The following is a 13,809-nucleotide window of genomic DNA, read 5'->3' on the forward strand; positions in this document are numbered from 1 at the left end:
TATATATATACATATGTATATATAAAGAGTCAAGAAAAAAATCAAAAAATATATATAAAATAGTTAGACTAGACACAATACATCTGCATTGGGTCTCTGAATGACTCAAGCTGTCACATCAATAAATTATGTCTGATTTGAATGTAGTCTAGTATTAGCAGATAATATAATAAATACACAACACTGACAGCATTAATAATGTACACTGTGAAGTGTGCAAAGTTGTTCTTGCTGCAGTGCTACTATGACAACTGAATTTCCCTCAGGATAAAAAAACCTAAAAAGGTGTATCCAACTATCTATCTTTAACAGGCTTCAACAGTTAGTATCTGGGTAATGTATGTACAGTCTATCAACAGTGAATATCTGAATGAATATTGTCTATCAATTTATATATTAGCAAATAACTATAAATATTAAGTCTCCCATCAGTACGTAGTACTCCATGTGCCAGTCGGTAGTAATCCAAAACACAGTGCCAAAGCAGGAGTCACTGGTGAAGGCTTACAGCCTAAATATGAACTTGTTATATTTATTAAAATTATTCATATCTCATTTTCACAATGATGTATATTTTCTGTACTGTACAATAAAATCACAGCAGTTATACATGTACTATATGTAAACAAAATGATGTTAAGAACGCTTCAACATTAAGATCGTTTTTTTTCGTTGCTTTTTACAAATGCAGTAAACGATAATGGCATTATGTACATAGAGAATACTTCAACTGTTCATGGTCTTCATCTCACTCTTTAGCCATTGCATTCATTTGAGGAATCTCAGCCTCAGCCTCTCAGCCAGTGGCAATGGACTATCACTACAAATCACTGAGTCGTCGTCGCTATCTAAAACAGACACAGGTGAGGTGAACACATTATCGTCTACAATAACTGGTGGAATATCTTGGCCCATGCTCTTGTTGGATGAGGAGCAGCATTCACCAGCGCTGCCATATACCTGAACATCTACCCTGGTAGTAGTCAGTGTGGCAGACTCTGATGATTGAGCATTATGAGTGTCCAATGTTTGTTTGGTTGAAGGAACTCTGGAGGTAGGTTTCAATGGAAAGTATTTGTGCCCACTGGTCAACAGCTTGCTTTTGGGTTTCCCTTTAGCTTTCCTGTGATTTGCAAATCGCTTGTTTTCTGCATCGCTGTCCTCGCTTGATGAGCCCACACTCACACACACACTCTTCTTCTTGGTGGTCTGAGGCACCTTCCTGTCAGATTGGCACCTCTGTGTTGGGACAGATGATGAAGTGACTCTTTTCACAAATGTATAATTCTGGGCCGGCTTTTGGACATCATTAGTATTGGCTTTACATTGATTTAGTGCTAAAGGCTCCAAACATTTAGATTTTTGATAGGCAGGGTCTACCTTACTGGTCACACTCTGGCTTTTATCATTGAGAGGTACTTTTCTGTTAAAGACGCCATGTTTCCCTGATGGTTTGGTGTCATTACTACATACACCATCAATCTGTCTGCTCGCCTTGGGGTCTTTGTCGTGAAAAGAGACAGGCTCCATTGAGGCAATAACATGATGTGATCGTTGTGTGGCTACATCGTCGCGTGCGTTCCTCATAAGAACTCTGTCTCTCAGAGGACACTCAGTATAACACAGCTTAGGAGCAGGTTTGGACTCTGCTTCTGTGCCCTCAGTTGTAGTAGGCTGATGCTTTGGGCCTTCAGCTTCTGCTAACTTTGCACGATCACCCGCTGCGTCTCTCGGCTTTAGCTCTGCGGTACGCAGTGTAGCTGCTTGAGGGGGCGGGGAGGACGTAAAAGACAAAGCCTCCCAGTCTATGTCACTCAGGTGCAGTGCATCTATAACAGCAGACACAGAGGGTGAAACACATTCTGAACCTGTCATTGTCCCACAGGCAGTGGGAGACAGGGTGGACAGCACATCGTGGACCTGAGATATGGGGCGATCACCAAGAACATGTTGGTCCCTTATAGGATTCAGCCTATTGGACACTGGAGTTTTCAGAACAGCTACTTCTGGGTCACATCGGTTTGTAATACTGGTCATCTGTGCCTGTGGTTGGATGTTGTCTGTAGCAGAAGTGGAACCCTTGAGGGTCATTTGAGCCAGAAGGTCAGAAACACCATCACAAGGGTCTGGCGATGTTGCCTTTTTACTCCTTGGTTTCCTTTCTGAAAAAATAAATAAAAGAGTGTCAATGTTTAAAAGTGAATACATTTTCAGCACAGATCCTACAGGGACAAAATGACCCTTTCTGTCTATTTCTGCTTTTGTGAAAGAGTTTTCCCATCATTTCCATGATACATTTTGCAGACATGTAATCACATAACACTCCCATACTGTAAACAAGGCAAACAAGGATAATGTCGCTAACACTGATGATAGCAGCTAAAAACCAGGGAGTGAGGGTTATAGTTTTCACATTCACCGATTTTAGTGAAGTGACATGGGGTAAGCCTTTCAGCTTCGGCTGTGTTTCAGAGTCACACAGAAAACGGTGTTTTATGGCTTCTAATGGAACATTAGCCCTACAAATAATAAATAGAGATAAAGTTGTGAGTTGTGACAGTGTCCCTTTCATGAATTTGAGCTACGCTTAACAGACTAAACGACGTCCAATTAGCGTCCTGATTGCACGGAATCAGGAAGTGGAGCTCTATAGCACAGAGGAGCATGGTGTTGAGCAAAACACAACTTGTATAAAATCACAGCCAGTGCTGTGAGAGAGACACCTCTGGTGCATCAAAGCCTTTGGTGAGCGAGAGGAACTGCTAATCCCTGCATTTTCAGGTGTCAGGGCTGCCGTAAGAGACGGCTTAGAAAACATCGCAAAGCCACAGGTGCCTTTGATGAAGGACGCTCCTGTCAGGATTGTGTGGGAAGTCTTTGAGCTTTGTCAAGTTTAGGTGAGGCCCCAGTTCTTAAGACAGATACAGCTAAATTAATGTGCTTTTACTAAACCAGGTGTTCAATTTAGATACAGAATCTTTCAAATAAACATATTGAAATACTGTATGTTTATCTGTTGATGTAACAGCTCGGCATACAGTAACTCAACATGTTTAAGTTAAGGATTATCTGCCAATCTGCATTATAACGTAATCAATGTTCATTTAAGTCTGAGTGTGTACAAATTGACCCATTACATGTGTGCATATGATGTGGATATGGTGATTTTATAGTAAGTCTTACTCTTGGTTTTGCTCTCTTCAGCCAGAGCTTTGTTTCTCAGGTAGGTTTCCACTATCTCTGGGTAAGCCAGGCAGAACAGAGCCTCCTCCTCCACCGTCCTCACCTCATCCACAGTCTCCACATCCGGGTGATCCTCAGGAAACGCGTAATGATCTGCAGTCATAGTGTATCACATCCACAGTGTCAGAACACTACCCCTATGGATCATTTTTTACACTCTCAGCATCCTGAGGATTGTACTGTGAATGACGTAAATCTCAGCCCTTTCAATTTCTCACACACACAAACACAAATATAATATACAATCATATTCTTTGGTGGTAGACTGTATACATACTGTAGTAGACAGAATATTCATATATTCACTGCCTTATGGTCTGAGAATCAGAATCCGTTTAATGGCCAAGCATGTTTGAATACTTTGACTTTGTGCATTGCTCTCAGACAAATTAGGGAACATTTTAAATGTAAGAGTATGTCAAGTCATGTAAATCTATTGCAGAGACCATAGAAATACAGACATCAATGTCATGTCTTATGCTACAGGTATTGTACATATTAAGATATTGCACTACATTGTTAAAAGCACCCAAAATCACACATTTTAGTATACTCTTTGCACTGAGTGCAAGTACTTCATTTGAAAATTAAACGTGACTCCTCTACTCATGATAGAATATTCAGTTATTGTTAATGACTCTAATCTTTTTGTTGTGAACTGATCCTAAATCCAGGTAGCAGGTGGATCTATTGATGGTGCTTGCCTAATTTTCCCACAAGGTACAGTAACACTATTTCCAAATTGTTAAGCAAATTTGGCACTACAATATATTTACAAGGAAGATGCTTAGTTATAATACTATATGAATCACTTACAAATGCTTCAGTTTGAAGTTTCAGTAATAAATGGGATATACATTATACACATATACTTCATCATAGGATTTTAAGTTCATTTTGTTTAATATACATTTTGCTCTCAGAATTGTGGACTGAGAGACTTTCCCCAAACAATGCCATGTCAAACCTGGTTGTTAGGGAAGCAGACTTTGATATGACAGTTTTCCCAGCTTGGGGAGGAAGCCAGTTTAGCACCTAGTGACTGTTGTGACTGATCTGTCACCTCTGGCCGCTGTGAACCCCACCTCACAGTCAGTCACTAATAGACGAGACGGTGACGAGCACCCCGCACCCCAACCTTTGCTGCTTTACTGGTTCTCAGCTCAGAACACGTTTTCTAAGATACTGTGAATTCTGTTCACTTGTAATTTGAGTTTACACATACTACAGTAAAAACATTGGACTGTACTGACACTCCTTCAGCATCATTCAGACCAAACTGACCTGGTGTTCTCCAGACGACTTCAAAGCAGGCAACTGCATTCCTCACTCTTGGTTTCAATATTCTGTTTCCAAACAGATATAATAATAATACATAATAATAAGCCATGATATACTGTATATGTAATACAATGATCAATCAATCAATATTATCTCAAGCATTGTTACTTTAACTATAAATGGAACACTACCGCAGGGGTTTAATTTGCGAAGTCGTCTCTCTTCCACATTTCCTGTTCATCAACTCTGTGTACGTCATCAACACAAGAACCTTTTCACAAGTGTAGTTCTTGGGCCACTCCATTTTATCAAGGGCAAAGTTCTAGAAAAAGACGATGCACCTTGTGAATCCACTAGACTCCATAATTCCTTTTCGTGAATTAACAGGATTTGAATAAACTAGTTTACCTGCATTAACAACATATTTGGTTTCCTCTTTCTGAAATGTTCCACATGCTTATCCTTGGAGACCAGAAACTCATTGATGATCTGCAATATATGCATCATACGTGTTTAAAACAGGAATTCATACAAACTAGAGCTGGGTGAGATATTGATATAATATCACTTGTGAAATAGCACTATGTAGTCTGGGATTTTGGTCATCGTAATATTGAGATATAGCTCAAATATCTTTTCCTGGTCTTAAAAGGGCTGCATTACATTAAAGTAAGGTTTTTTGTTCTCTGTGGAGGGCTACGTATGTTTTTTCTCTTTTCCTTCTTAAATGGCATGTTTCCACTTCCACACAGATATTGTAATGATGCTGTGCAAAAAACGTAACAGACAAAGTTTCAAATAAAAGCAACAAGTAACAACATTTTATGAACTTATTAAACTATTCTAGCCTCTACTGTACCTGTGTGATCACAATATCCACATCTTGTATGTAAATAATATACAGTATATATAATTGTCTGAAAATATCTTCAGAGAAAAATAGTCATGTACAAAATATCATCACATTATCGATAAAGGTATTGGGTCAATGTTATGATTTGTTATGATTTTGTCAATATCACCCAGCCCTAATACAAATTCATGCTGCAGTACATGCTGTTCGATTATGCTGGATTTAAAACTGTACCTCTGTAAACGGGAACTGTTCACTCATGAGCGTTTTCCTGAGGAAAAGGGAATCCAATAATTTAAACCAAATAATACATGTCAAACACTAATGTCCAATCAAGTTTTCTGTTACTTAATATACTTAATATTAATAGCAGTGTATTAGGTGATGTCAGCACTTTTTTCATAACAATTAGACAAAGTGCATTTAAAACAAGGGCCATACTTCCGAACGCTGGTCTCGGCAGAGTTGGCCTGGCGTGTGTGCTCATATCGGTGCCAGTCACAGGGACACTCATAGTCAAAATCCTGAGGCTGACAGAACTTTTTACTGTCACATAGCTTACAGCCACCACGCTCATGGGCCTTGGCTGAGCCTGAAAGGAAGGAAAAGAGACAGGCCTAATGAATATCTTGTGCAGGGTTCCCAAACTTTCAAAACGTATAAATGACCCACGTTCAAATGTTCGATTTTTACGTGCTATAGACAATAAGAAGAGTCAATCATGAACGGTTGGCCAAACCCACCGATTGGGGATGCAGCCAATTGTATCCCCATGAATGACTGATCCCCGACCCATAAGGGATCCAGTGGGGCTCAAACTAAACTTCCCTGACTTTTCCAAACCCTTTCTGGGCATGGGTAGTAACAGATAAAAGGTTCTTAAAAGCCTAATGAACTTAAGCTATGTGGGTATTTGTTTTAGGTCGACAGACTAAAACATGTGCACTAACATGATATGACAAGGTTTTGAATTAGGTCAGCATGAGACACGTTTTGTGGGGGCACACCCTACTGCTTTAAACTTCTTAAAACTAGGAAAACAGGTGAGAGTTCGGGCCCAGGCAAGGCTCAACACACCAGGATGGCGGCATACATTGCAGTGGGGAACCTTCTTTACAGCTGCCTCGGGCAAGCCTGCTACATTTTCCTGCCTCCACTTCTGGAACCTGCAATGGCCAAAGACAAGTTATAAGAGGTGCCAACTGCCAAGATATCATACACACACTGTCACTTGAAGAACTGTGCACTATTGACAAAGAATGTAAATGGGCCACCATAGCTGAATGGTATGGGGAAACAGTATGTGTTGAACTGTCTCTGAGCAAGATACTTAAGCCCCAACTGCTCCCCAGACTCTGCCCCTGATACTTCGGATGGGTCAAATGCAGAGGACACATTTCACCGTATATGCAAATGTACAGCGACAAAATACCCCAAAGGAGAGCGGGTTATCTGCGGTGCTCACAAAAGCCTGAGTAGACATTAAAATGACCCCAAAAATGTTTTGAAAGTGAAATATCCCTTTAAGTATAGAAGAACTCTGCGAGGAATTCATACTTAGGGAAGAGAAGATTCCTACCTCTGTAAAAGTGACTGTCCGTCCAACGCTTGGATAAGCCTGAGCGCTTGCTCTTTACCAACACCTGGTACACCCTAACCAAAGTAACAGAGAATAATAGAGGAGACAGTTATACGTCATTAATATCATGAACATGACAAGACAATCATATCATGATCATGACAGGACAAACTTCACAATTGAAAGTTTGAGATATTTTACCTTAGGGATGTAGTCACACCCAAGAAGGATGGCCAGACCAACAAGATTCTCTCTCGACAGATGTAGCTCTGCCTGCACTCGAGCAGTGCTGTAGCAGTCCACCTGAGGGTCCTGGAGAAGATAAAAAGGCAATGATAAAACTTTTTTACATGAGTATATTTGGTAACAGAGCACCGTCTTTCCCAAAGTCTCTCTGAACCCAGTTGTTGGCAACATATTTTGTGAATTCTCTATTTGTCTCTGTTTTGCCCTTTTTGTTTTCGTTATATAGAACAAGTTTTTACTATTGTCTGTTTTTATTGTTGAAATTTTGTGTGGACTCCAGGAAGACTAACAACCACTTTGTGGAAGCTAATGGGGATCCTAATAAAATAATAATAAAGAATAACTTCAAGATTACTTGTGTGGATCAGTATCAGTAGAATAAACAAAGATAGAAATATGTAATTTGACCAGTTTTACCCCTCTTATCTCAGGTTACGGTTGTGATCAGAAACAATTAAGTAAATATGGTAGGATAACAGTAATCTCATTGATAATCAATGGTCATTTTTGTGTCACTAAACCTGATATACCTGAGAGAGAGGGAAGAAAAAAATGTGTAAATCATATCATTGCAGAATACTACCTTTGTATTTAGGTTGAAGTTTCTGTATACGGTCCGGGCTCCGTACAGGAAGGCATCTCCATCATTGGTGATGCAGCCGTCCACCAGGCCCTTGGAATCCAGGTAAGCACACATGGCCTCAGCCTCCCCTGCAGCGGTCACCCAGGGCACCCCCAAATAGTCCAACATATCAGCACACTGCAGAGAGGAGTGAGAAGGTCTGTGAAAACAGACACTTGCTATCTCGTACATCTAACCTGCAAACATAGGTCACATAGTGGCCGTCTGTGAGGTTCTTCTTAGCTATTAGATGTCAAATTCTTATGGTCCGTGTCTGACCCCTTATGAATGCTGTGACACCAACCTCTCTCAGGACTGCTTTAAAGCGCCCTCTGCTGGTATTCTTTGTGGTTGCTGATTTGGGGGCAGCCTTTTTGAATCCTCCAAATCTTGCTTCTGTCCTCATGCTCATGGTTTCTGCTTTAAGTTTGGGGGCCTCACCTTCCATGACAAAAACTAGCTTTATTCCCATTAGTGTGAGGGATGATACTCTGAAAAATAAATTCCTGAAACACATAAATGAACATTGTTCATGATAATGATCAAAAGTGAAATCATAGAGACTGTACTTGTCTAGGATCAACAGGCAGACAGACTATTCTGTATAGGCCTGCATAGACTTGTCACAATTATTACATAATTGCCTAATTGCAATTATTTTGCATAATCGTCATAATCATTTCCATGTTGAAAAATGTTCATCCATTTTCCAAAAATAGCAGATCAACAAGCTTACAACATGTCACTTTGTAACGCGTTGTAAGCTTGTAGATCAGCTATTTCTGCAATTTTTAAATGTTTTGAAAGTATAATGTCAGTCATTTCTTTGTATATTTAAGTTATTTGTCATATCAGCCCAGTGCAATTTTTTGATTTTTTGAATGTTCAGTGGCAAAAACACAATTAAATCATTAATCGCAATAATTCGCGTAATAATTAATCGTCAACTTAAATTTGTAATCGTGACAGCCCTAGGCCTGTAACATTTACAGCACTGTAAAACAATTACCTTAGGTGAGGTTTTGTGACTTTCCCCATCATTGCTTGTACATGTTGGGCCTCACATACCCATAAACTAAGGTCCACAGCTAAAGTTTTCCCACTCAAGCTGTACAAGGGCACTGACTCACACACTGGCCCGAGAATAGACCACAGATCATGCACACCCATTATGGCTCCGAATGATGTGTGGCTGTACCGTCTGGAGGAGAGACAGTCTGAGTCAGTCTGAAACACTGGCAAAACAAAACTGTGAATGCAATGCACAACTATTCAGTGTTGCCAATTTTTGTGAGAGAAGCAACAAGGTCAATGAAAACAAGCCCAAAAGAAGGGAATAGGCTACGGCTATTTGAGCCAATCTACAAGCTCGAAGCTTGAAGATCTGCTATTTAAAAAAAGAAAAAACTCAAAAAAGAATTGGTGGGGAAAAATAGAGTTAATTTTGGAACATTTTTAAAACATTTTAACAACACAATGGGGAGGCGGGGTCCCTGGCACACATTTATTTTCAGATGGGGGGGGGGGGGGGGGGGGGCTCTGTGGACAAATACATATTAACATTAGGGTCCTTGCCATGAAAATGTTTGAGAACCACTGGTTTAAGCAACATTAGGAAACCAAAAATCTACCAATATGTATAAGCAACTTTACAGAAAAAGAAGCCCAAATTGGCTTACAATAAGCGGACATGGCAACACTGAAATATTGCATACGATCGTCGTTACCTGAAGTTCGAGTGTTTATGATTGTTATGTTGCAGGGAAAGGAACTAAAGATCGGAAGCTATATCGCTAACACGTTAGCCTATTTTCAAACTGCAGCGCTACATCCACAATGACAATCACGTGATTCACTAGTACAACATTCATGACCACTTCCGGGCCGGCGCACTCCCTCTTCGCTGGAAGCTAAAGGATACGATAGTGATGTCATATTTATTACTTGTGTGGGTCAGGATTCGGGACTCCCATAGGGGTCCCCCCACATGATTTGTGGCGGCCGGGGGAGGGCCCCAGATGACAGTAGAGTGACAATATAAGGACTTTTAAGACCTTTTGATTTGAATACCTAAAAAGTAATCAACAAACTGTATCTCAAAACTGTACAATAAAAACTGGTCAAACATTAGCCAACTACATCACTGTCGAATCCTTTAGTATTGTTCTTTAATCTTCCCACGTTGTCTGTGTAATGTTACTGGTATTTAATCTAGTTTCTGCTGACTTGGTTGACACTAAAGGTAGAAAGAAAAAAAGATGAATATGAATACAAAAAACATTGTATATTACATAATTGACTTGCTAAAATGATCTCGAAACAATATGAGACGTCATCTGAGTGCGCCGTTGCTATGGATACACTGGATGCTTGTTTACAGTCTGTGGAACCCAAGGTGGGCAACATAAACACAGTAGTTATGCCATCCAAAGTGCAAATAGAAATTGTCGGCTTGATTAAAGAACATAATTTTCATGTTGCCAAGAATTTTGCTGAGGTAAGACACTTTGCATATCATCATGTAATTCACTAAGAGCTGGCAAACCAAACTTGGATAACAATTAACTCGTTTCTTCATTCTCAATAACAGGAACTAAAACTAAAATATCCCGATGCCTTTTTGGATCCAAAAATTCAACCACTGTTCGAAAGTGATTGGCATGTCTATTTGTGTAATAAGAAAAGGGTAGGTACAGTAAATTATGTGTTTGCCTTGGCTTTGTTGCTTATATTGTTGGACTATGACTCCATGAAACATTAGGGATAGTTCACCCCCAAAATTACTTTTTTTATATCGATTACACACCCCATGGAGACTTAAATTCATGGATATGTTTTACTTTTTGTGGCATTCCTAAGCCAATAATTTGATGAACGGTGGTCTCTCCGGTAGGAGACTCTAAGAGTCTCCTATGAGTCTCCTTCCGGAGACACTAGCATCTTTCTGCCGGTCATCAAATTATTGGCTTATAAGGAATGCGACAAAAACGAAAAAAATCTCCATGAATTCAAGGCTTCATCGTGTGTGTAATTGATAGAAAATACATTATTTTTTGGGTGAACTATCCCTTTAAGTGCTCAAGCTTGTAACTCTACTCTACTATGCAGATAATCTCTCAAAACAGCTGTAAGGAGAAAATACAGAATACGTTCCCAGATTGCTATACAGATGACACCATCATTCTGATATGAGTGATTAATGTAATGATATAATGGAAGTAAATGTATTGCAGCACTTTGCATATAGCTCAAGAGATTTAGTCTATTCTGTTTTAGTTTGCGCTGAAGTGCGTTGCAATTTGACGTTGTTTATGAAATACTGAACCAAACCGAATACTTATTTCAATACTTCTTATTCAAGGAGCTGCAGGGGGAAGTGTGGCAGTTCTCCAGCAACCTGGTGTGCTTTCTGAATGGCCAGCTCCTTGGTGATGAGAAGGACCTTGCCAGCTGGGCTGAGAAACAGTGGCAGTTCACTCTCATCCGTCCACATGCATTTTATGCAGCCCTCACTGGAGACTATTATGTCAAACATCTCCACAAGACAAGGGCAAGTCAACTGTCACACTGTCACATAACATACGTGGATAAGTAAAATGGAAGTCAGATGCATTGGAAGAAAACTGTCAAGCTGCCTTTCCCCTGTTACAGTTTTGGTCATATTATATTATGAATTATATTTAGAATTTACAGTAAAACACCGTTCCAAGTTAGTCCAACAGAACATGTTATATATATTTTAATGTCTTGTTATATTTCAAAACCATGCAATACTTGAGCTATTGATATACAAATAGACATGTGCTAATCATGTTTGTGTTAATGCATAAAAAGCTATGTTAATTATGCAACTCTGTTAAGGGTTGTATTTGGAATCATGTGTGGCCCTCATTGTAGCCATACATCTCTGCAGTAGTGTTTGACCTTAGTTGAAGTTTATGTAGGCAGAATAATATCATGTACACATATTTGTAGTATAAGATATTATATCAAGTCAGTTCCCTTTGACAGCATCTAACTATATTTCTTTTATCACAGCATCAGTTTGTCTTCATGGACATTGAGATTCAAGGGGAGCCAGTAGGGAGGTTGTTGTTTGAGGTAAAGCCTGATTTATACTTAATCGTATAACGCTTCATGTGCCAAAATAGCAGCTCTTCAAGCTCACTCTCTGTACTCTGTCGTACAACAATTTGATTGATTTTCTCATTGCATTAATTCAACATTCTGAAATGTGTGACTATCTGTTCTATCCAGACTTGAATGAATGTTAACAAGTAAAGCCAACTAGACAATACCATCTCAGAATATAATTGTGTCTCATCTCATCACATTACCCTGCTTCTCCCCAGCTGTTCTCAGATGTGTGTCCAAAGACATGTAAGAACTTCCAGGCCCTGTGCACAGGAGAACTTAATCAGAGTGGCCTCATGCTATGCTACAAGCGCTCTGTGTTCCATCGTGTGGTACCCAGTGGCTGGGTACAAGGTGGAGGTATGGTCCATAAACGTGAGCCGTTATTGACTTGTGTTGATAAAATGCAGTTTTAGTTTTTCATTATTGCATTTACATAAAATTTGGTAGGCTATCCTATGTTAGTATGTTTCATTGACTGTTGATCTCAGCTGAGCTATCTATGTTTAAGCAGGTTCGATTTGTAAAAACAACAGGGGGGGGGGTTCTTAACCACTTGTTTCTTGGCCCTATTCGTAGTACAGAACAGATGGCGAAATTTTACAACATTACGTTGCATTGCAACATGTTCTGAGGTTGTAGATGTGCTATTTTTTAATTTACATTTTCTTTAACTGTTGACACATTTTGACACATTTTGATTTAATGTGGTTAACATAATTAAATTGTTAAATTATTATATTATCAAACATACAGTAAATATCAAACATATCAGACAGTCTACGTACATTTCTCAAGAGGAAATGCATGGATTTAATTAATCGGAAAATGGATAAAACATACCTGCCAGCAATTAAAAGGAATGACCAGAGGGGGGATATCAGAAGCAGAGGCATGGATCCCCCCCCCCCCCCCAGCATATTGAACCCTGTGTTTGTTGTACATAAGGAATGCAACGTCCTCACCTGGTGCCTTTCTTTAATAGATGTTTCAGCAGAAGGAAAAGGCAATGGAGGGGAGTCAATCTATGGACCGATCTTTGAAGGTGCAAATACAAAGAGAGCTTGGAAATCTACTGTACAACCCTGTACTTATTTACAGTATGCATATAATGTTGTCTATAAGCGTATGTGTTCTCTCTTACTTTAGATGAGAGCTTTGCAGTTTCGCACAGTAAGCGTGGCATTCTTGGAATGGCCAACCAGGGTCGCCATAGTAACGGATCCCAGTTCTACATCACTCTGCAGCCGGCTCTGTGGATGGACACAAAATATGTTGCCTTTGGGTTTGTGCCTCTGATTTATAGGAAACATTTGAACTCTCTGGTTACGCATCGGTCCAGATTAGGGGTGCAATAGTTAATCGAACTAATCAATCTAATTAATTCTAAAAGAAAAGGGGGGGATAATCTCTTAGAAAATAATAACACGATTTTGACCAACGATTAATGTCAAATGTCAATGTATATGAAAACTACGGTAAATTCTTAGTTATATAAACATACTGTATGTATATTCTTTCTATTTCCAGTCAGGTGGTAGAAGGCACAGATGTACTGAAGAGACTAGAAGAGGTTCCAACCTACAATGAGAGACCCAAACAGGAGTGTAAAATTGCAGACTGTGGAGCATTTGCCCCATAATGTTTCATTGAATGGTTTAAAGGTAGGGTAAGTGATTTGCGTTGGTTAAAATAATTGTTAAATAGCTCTATATTCTGATAGTACTCATTGCTATAGAGTGTTTGTTCAGTATTAGGAGTCTCCTTGTCTCTCCACCTCTTTATTAAACAGAAAATGCATTTTCGTTTCAGTTTCAGTTTCATTTCTAATTTTATCCAACCAGGACAGAG

At 39.4% G+C, this 13,809-nt stretch overlaps 2 protein-coding genes across 3 annotated transcripts; one reads left to right on the forward strand and one right to left on the reverse strand.

Annotated features, from left to right (window-relative positions):
- Positions 1-529: 529 nt before the first annotated feature.
- Positions 530-9,631, reverse strand: gen1 (GEN1 Holliday junction 5' flap endonuclease). 2 transcript variants are annotated; one of them, XM_084082335.1, is made up of 14 exons: positions 9,552-9,631; positions 8,834-9,025; positions 8,129-8,330; positions 7,786-7,962; positions 7,158-7,268; positions 6,957-7,030; positions 6,455-6,543; positions 5,819-5,969; positions 5,612-5,648; positions 4,933-5,013; positions 4,716-4,846; positions 4,528-4,589; positions 3,184-3,336; positions 530-2,162 (listed from the first exon to the last, which is right to left on the reverse strand). In XM_084082335.1, exons 2-14 carry the CDS (start codon positions 8,992-8,994, stop codon positions 769-771), a joined length of 2,823 nt encoding a protein of 940 aa, XP_083938461.1. In that variant the 5' UTR covers positions 8,995-9,025; positions 9,552-9,631; the 3' UTR covers positions 530-768. The 2 variants fall into 2 exon arrangements, with proteins under 2 accessions (XP_083938461.1, XP_083938462.1); XM_084082336.1 differs by having other exon boundaries at positions 9,540-9,614.
- Positions 9,632-10,243: 612 nt separating this feature from the next.
- Positions 10,244-13,600, forward strand: ppil6 (peptidylprolyl isomerase (cyclophilin)-like 6; the record flags this gene model as incomplete). The annotated part of the gene is made up of 8 exons (XM_084082351.1): positions 10,244-10,321; positions 10,415-10,510; positions 11,186-11,374; positions 11,863-11,925; positions 12,177-12,318; positions 12,944-13,003; positions 13,108-13,247; positions 13,493-13,600. The coding sequence occupies 8 exons, from the start codon at positions 10,244-10,246 to the stop codon at positions 13,598-13,600; spliced, it is 876 nt and encodes a 291-aa protein (XP_083938477.1).
- Positions 13,601-13,809: the final 209 nt, after the last annotated feature.

Source organism: Gymnoscopelus microlampas (genome assembly GCF_963454915.1).
Source record: "Gymnoscopelus microlampas genome assembly, chromosome: 16".
In the NCBI taxonomy this organism is placed as follows: domain Eukaryota; kingdom Metazoa; phylum Chordata; class Actinopteri; order Myctophiformes; family Myctophidae; genus Gymnoscopelus; species Gymnoscopelus microlampas.

What these genes read in the sequence shown, in the direction of transcription:
- gen1 (XM_084082335.1), bottom strand. Translation starts at nt 8,994, where the DNA reads ATGGGTGTGCATGATCTGTGGTCTATTCTCGGGCCAGTGTGTGAGTCA. An exon ending in GTCACAAAACCTCACCTAAG is followed by an intron (nt 8,331 to 8,833) that starts GTAATTGTTTTA and finishes TATGTGTTTCAG; the next exon opens with GAATTTATTTTTCAGAGTAT. An exon ending in CAATGTATGCCGCCATCCTG is followed by an intron (nt 5,970 to 6,454) that starts GTGTGTTGAGCC and finishes CCTTCCTTTCAG; the next exon opens with GCTCAGCCAAGGCCCATGAG.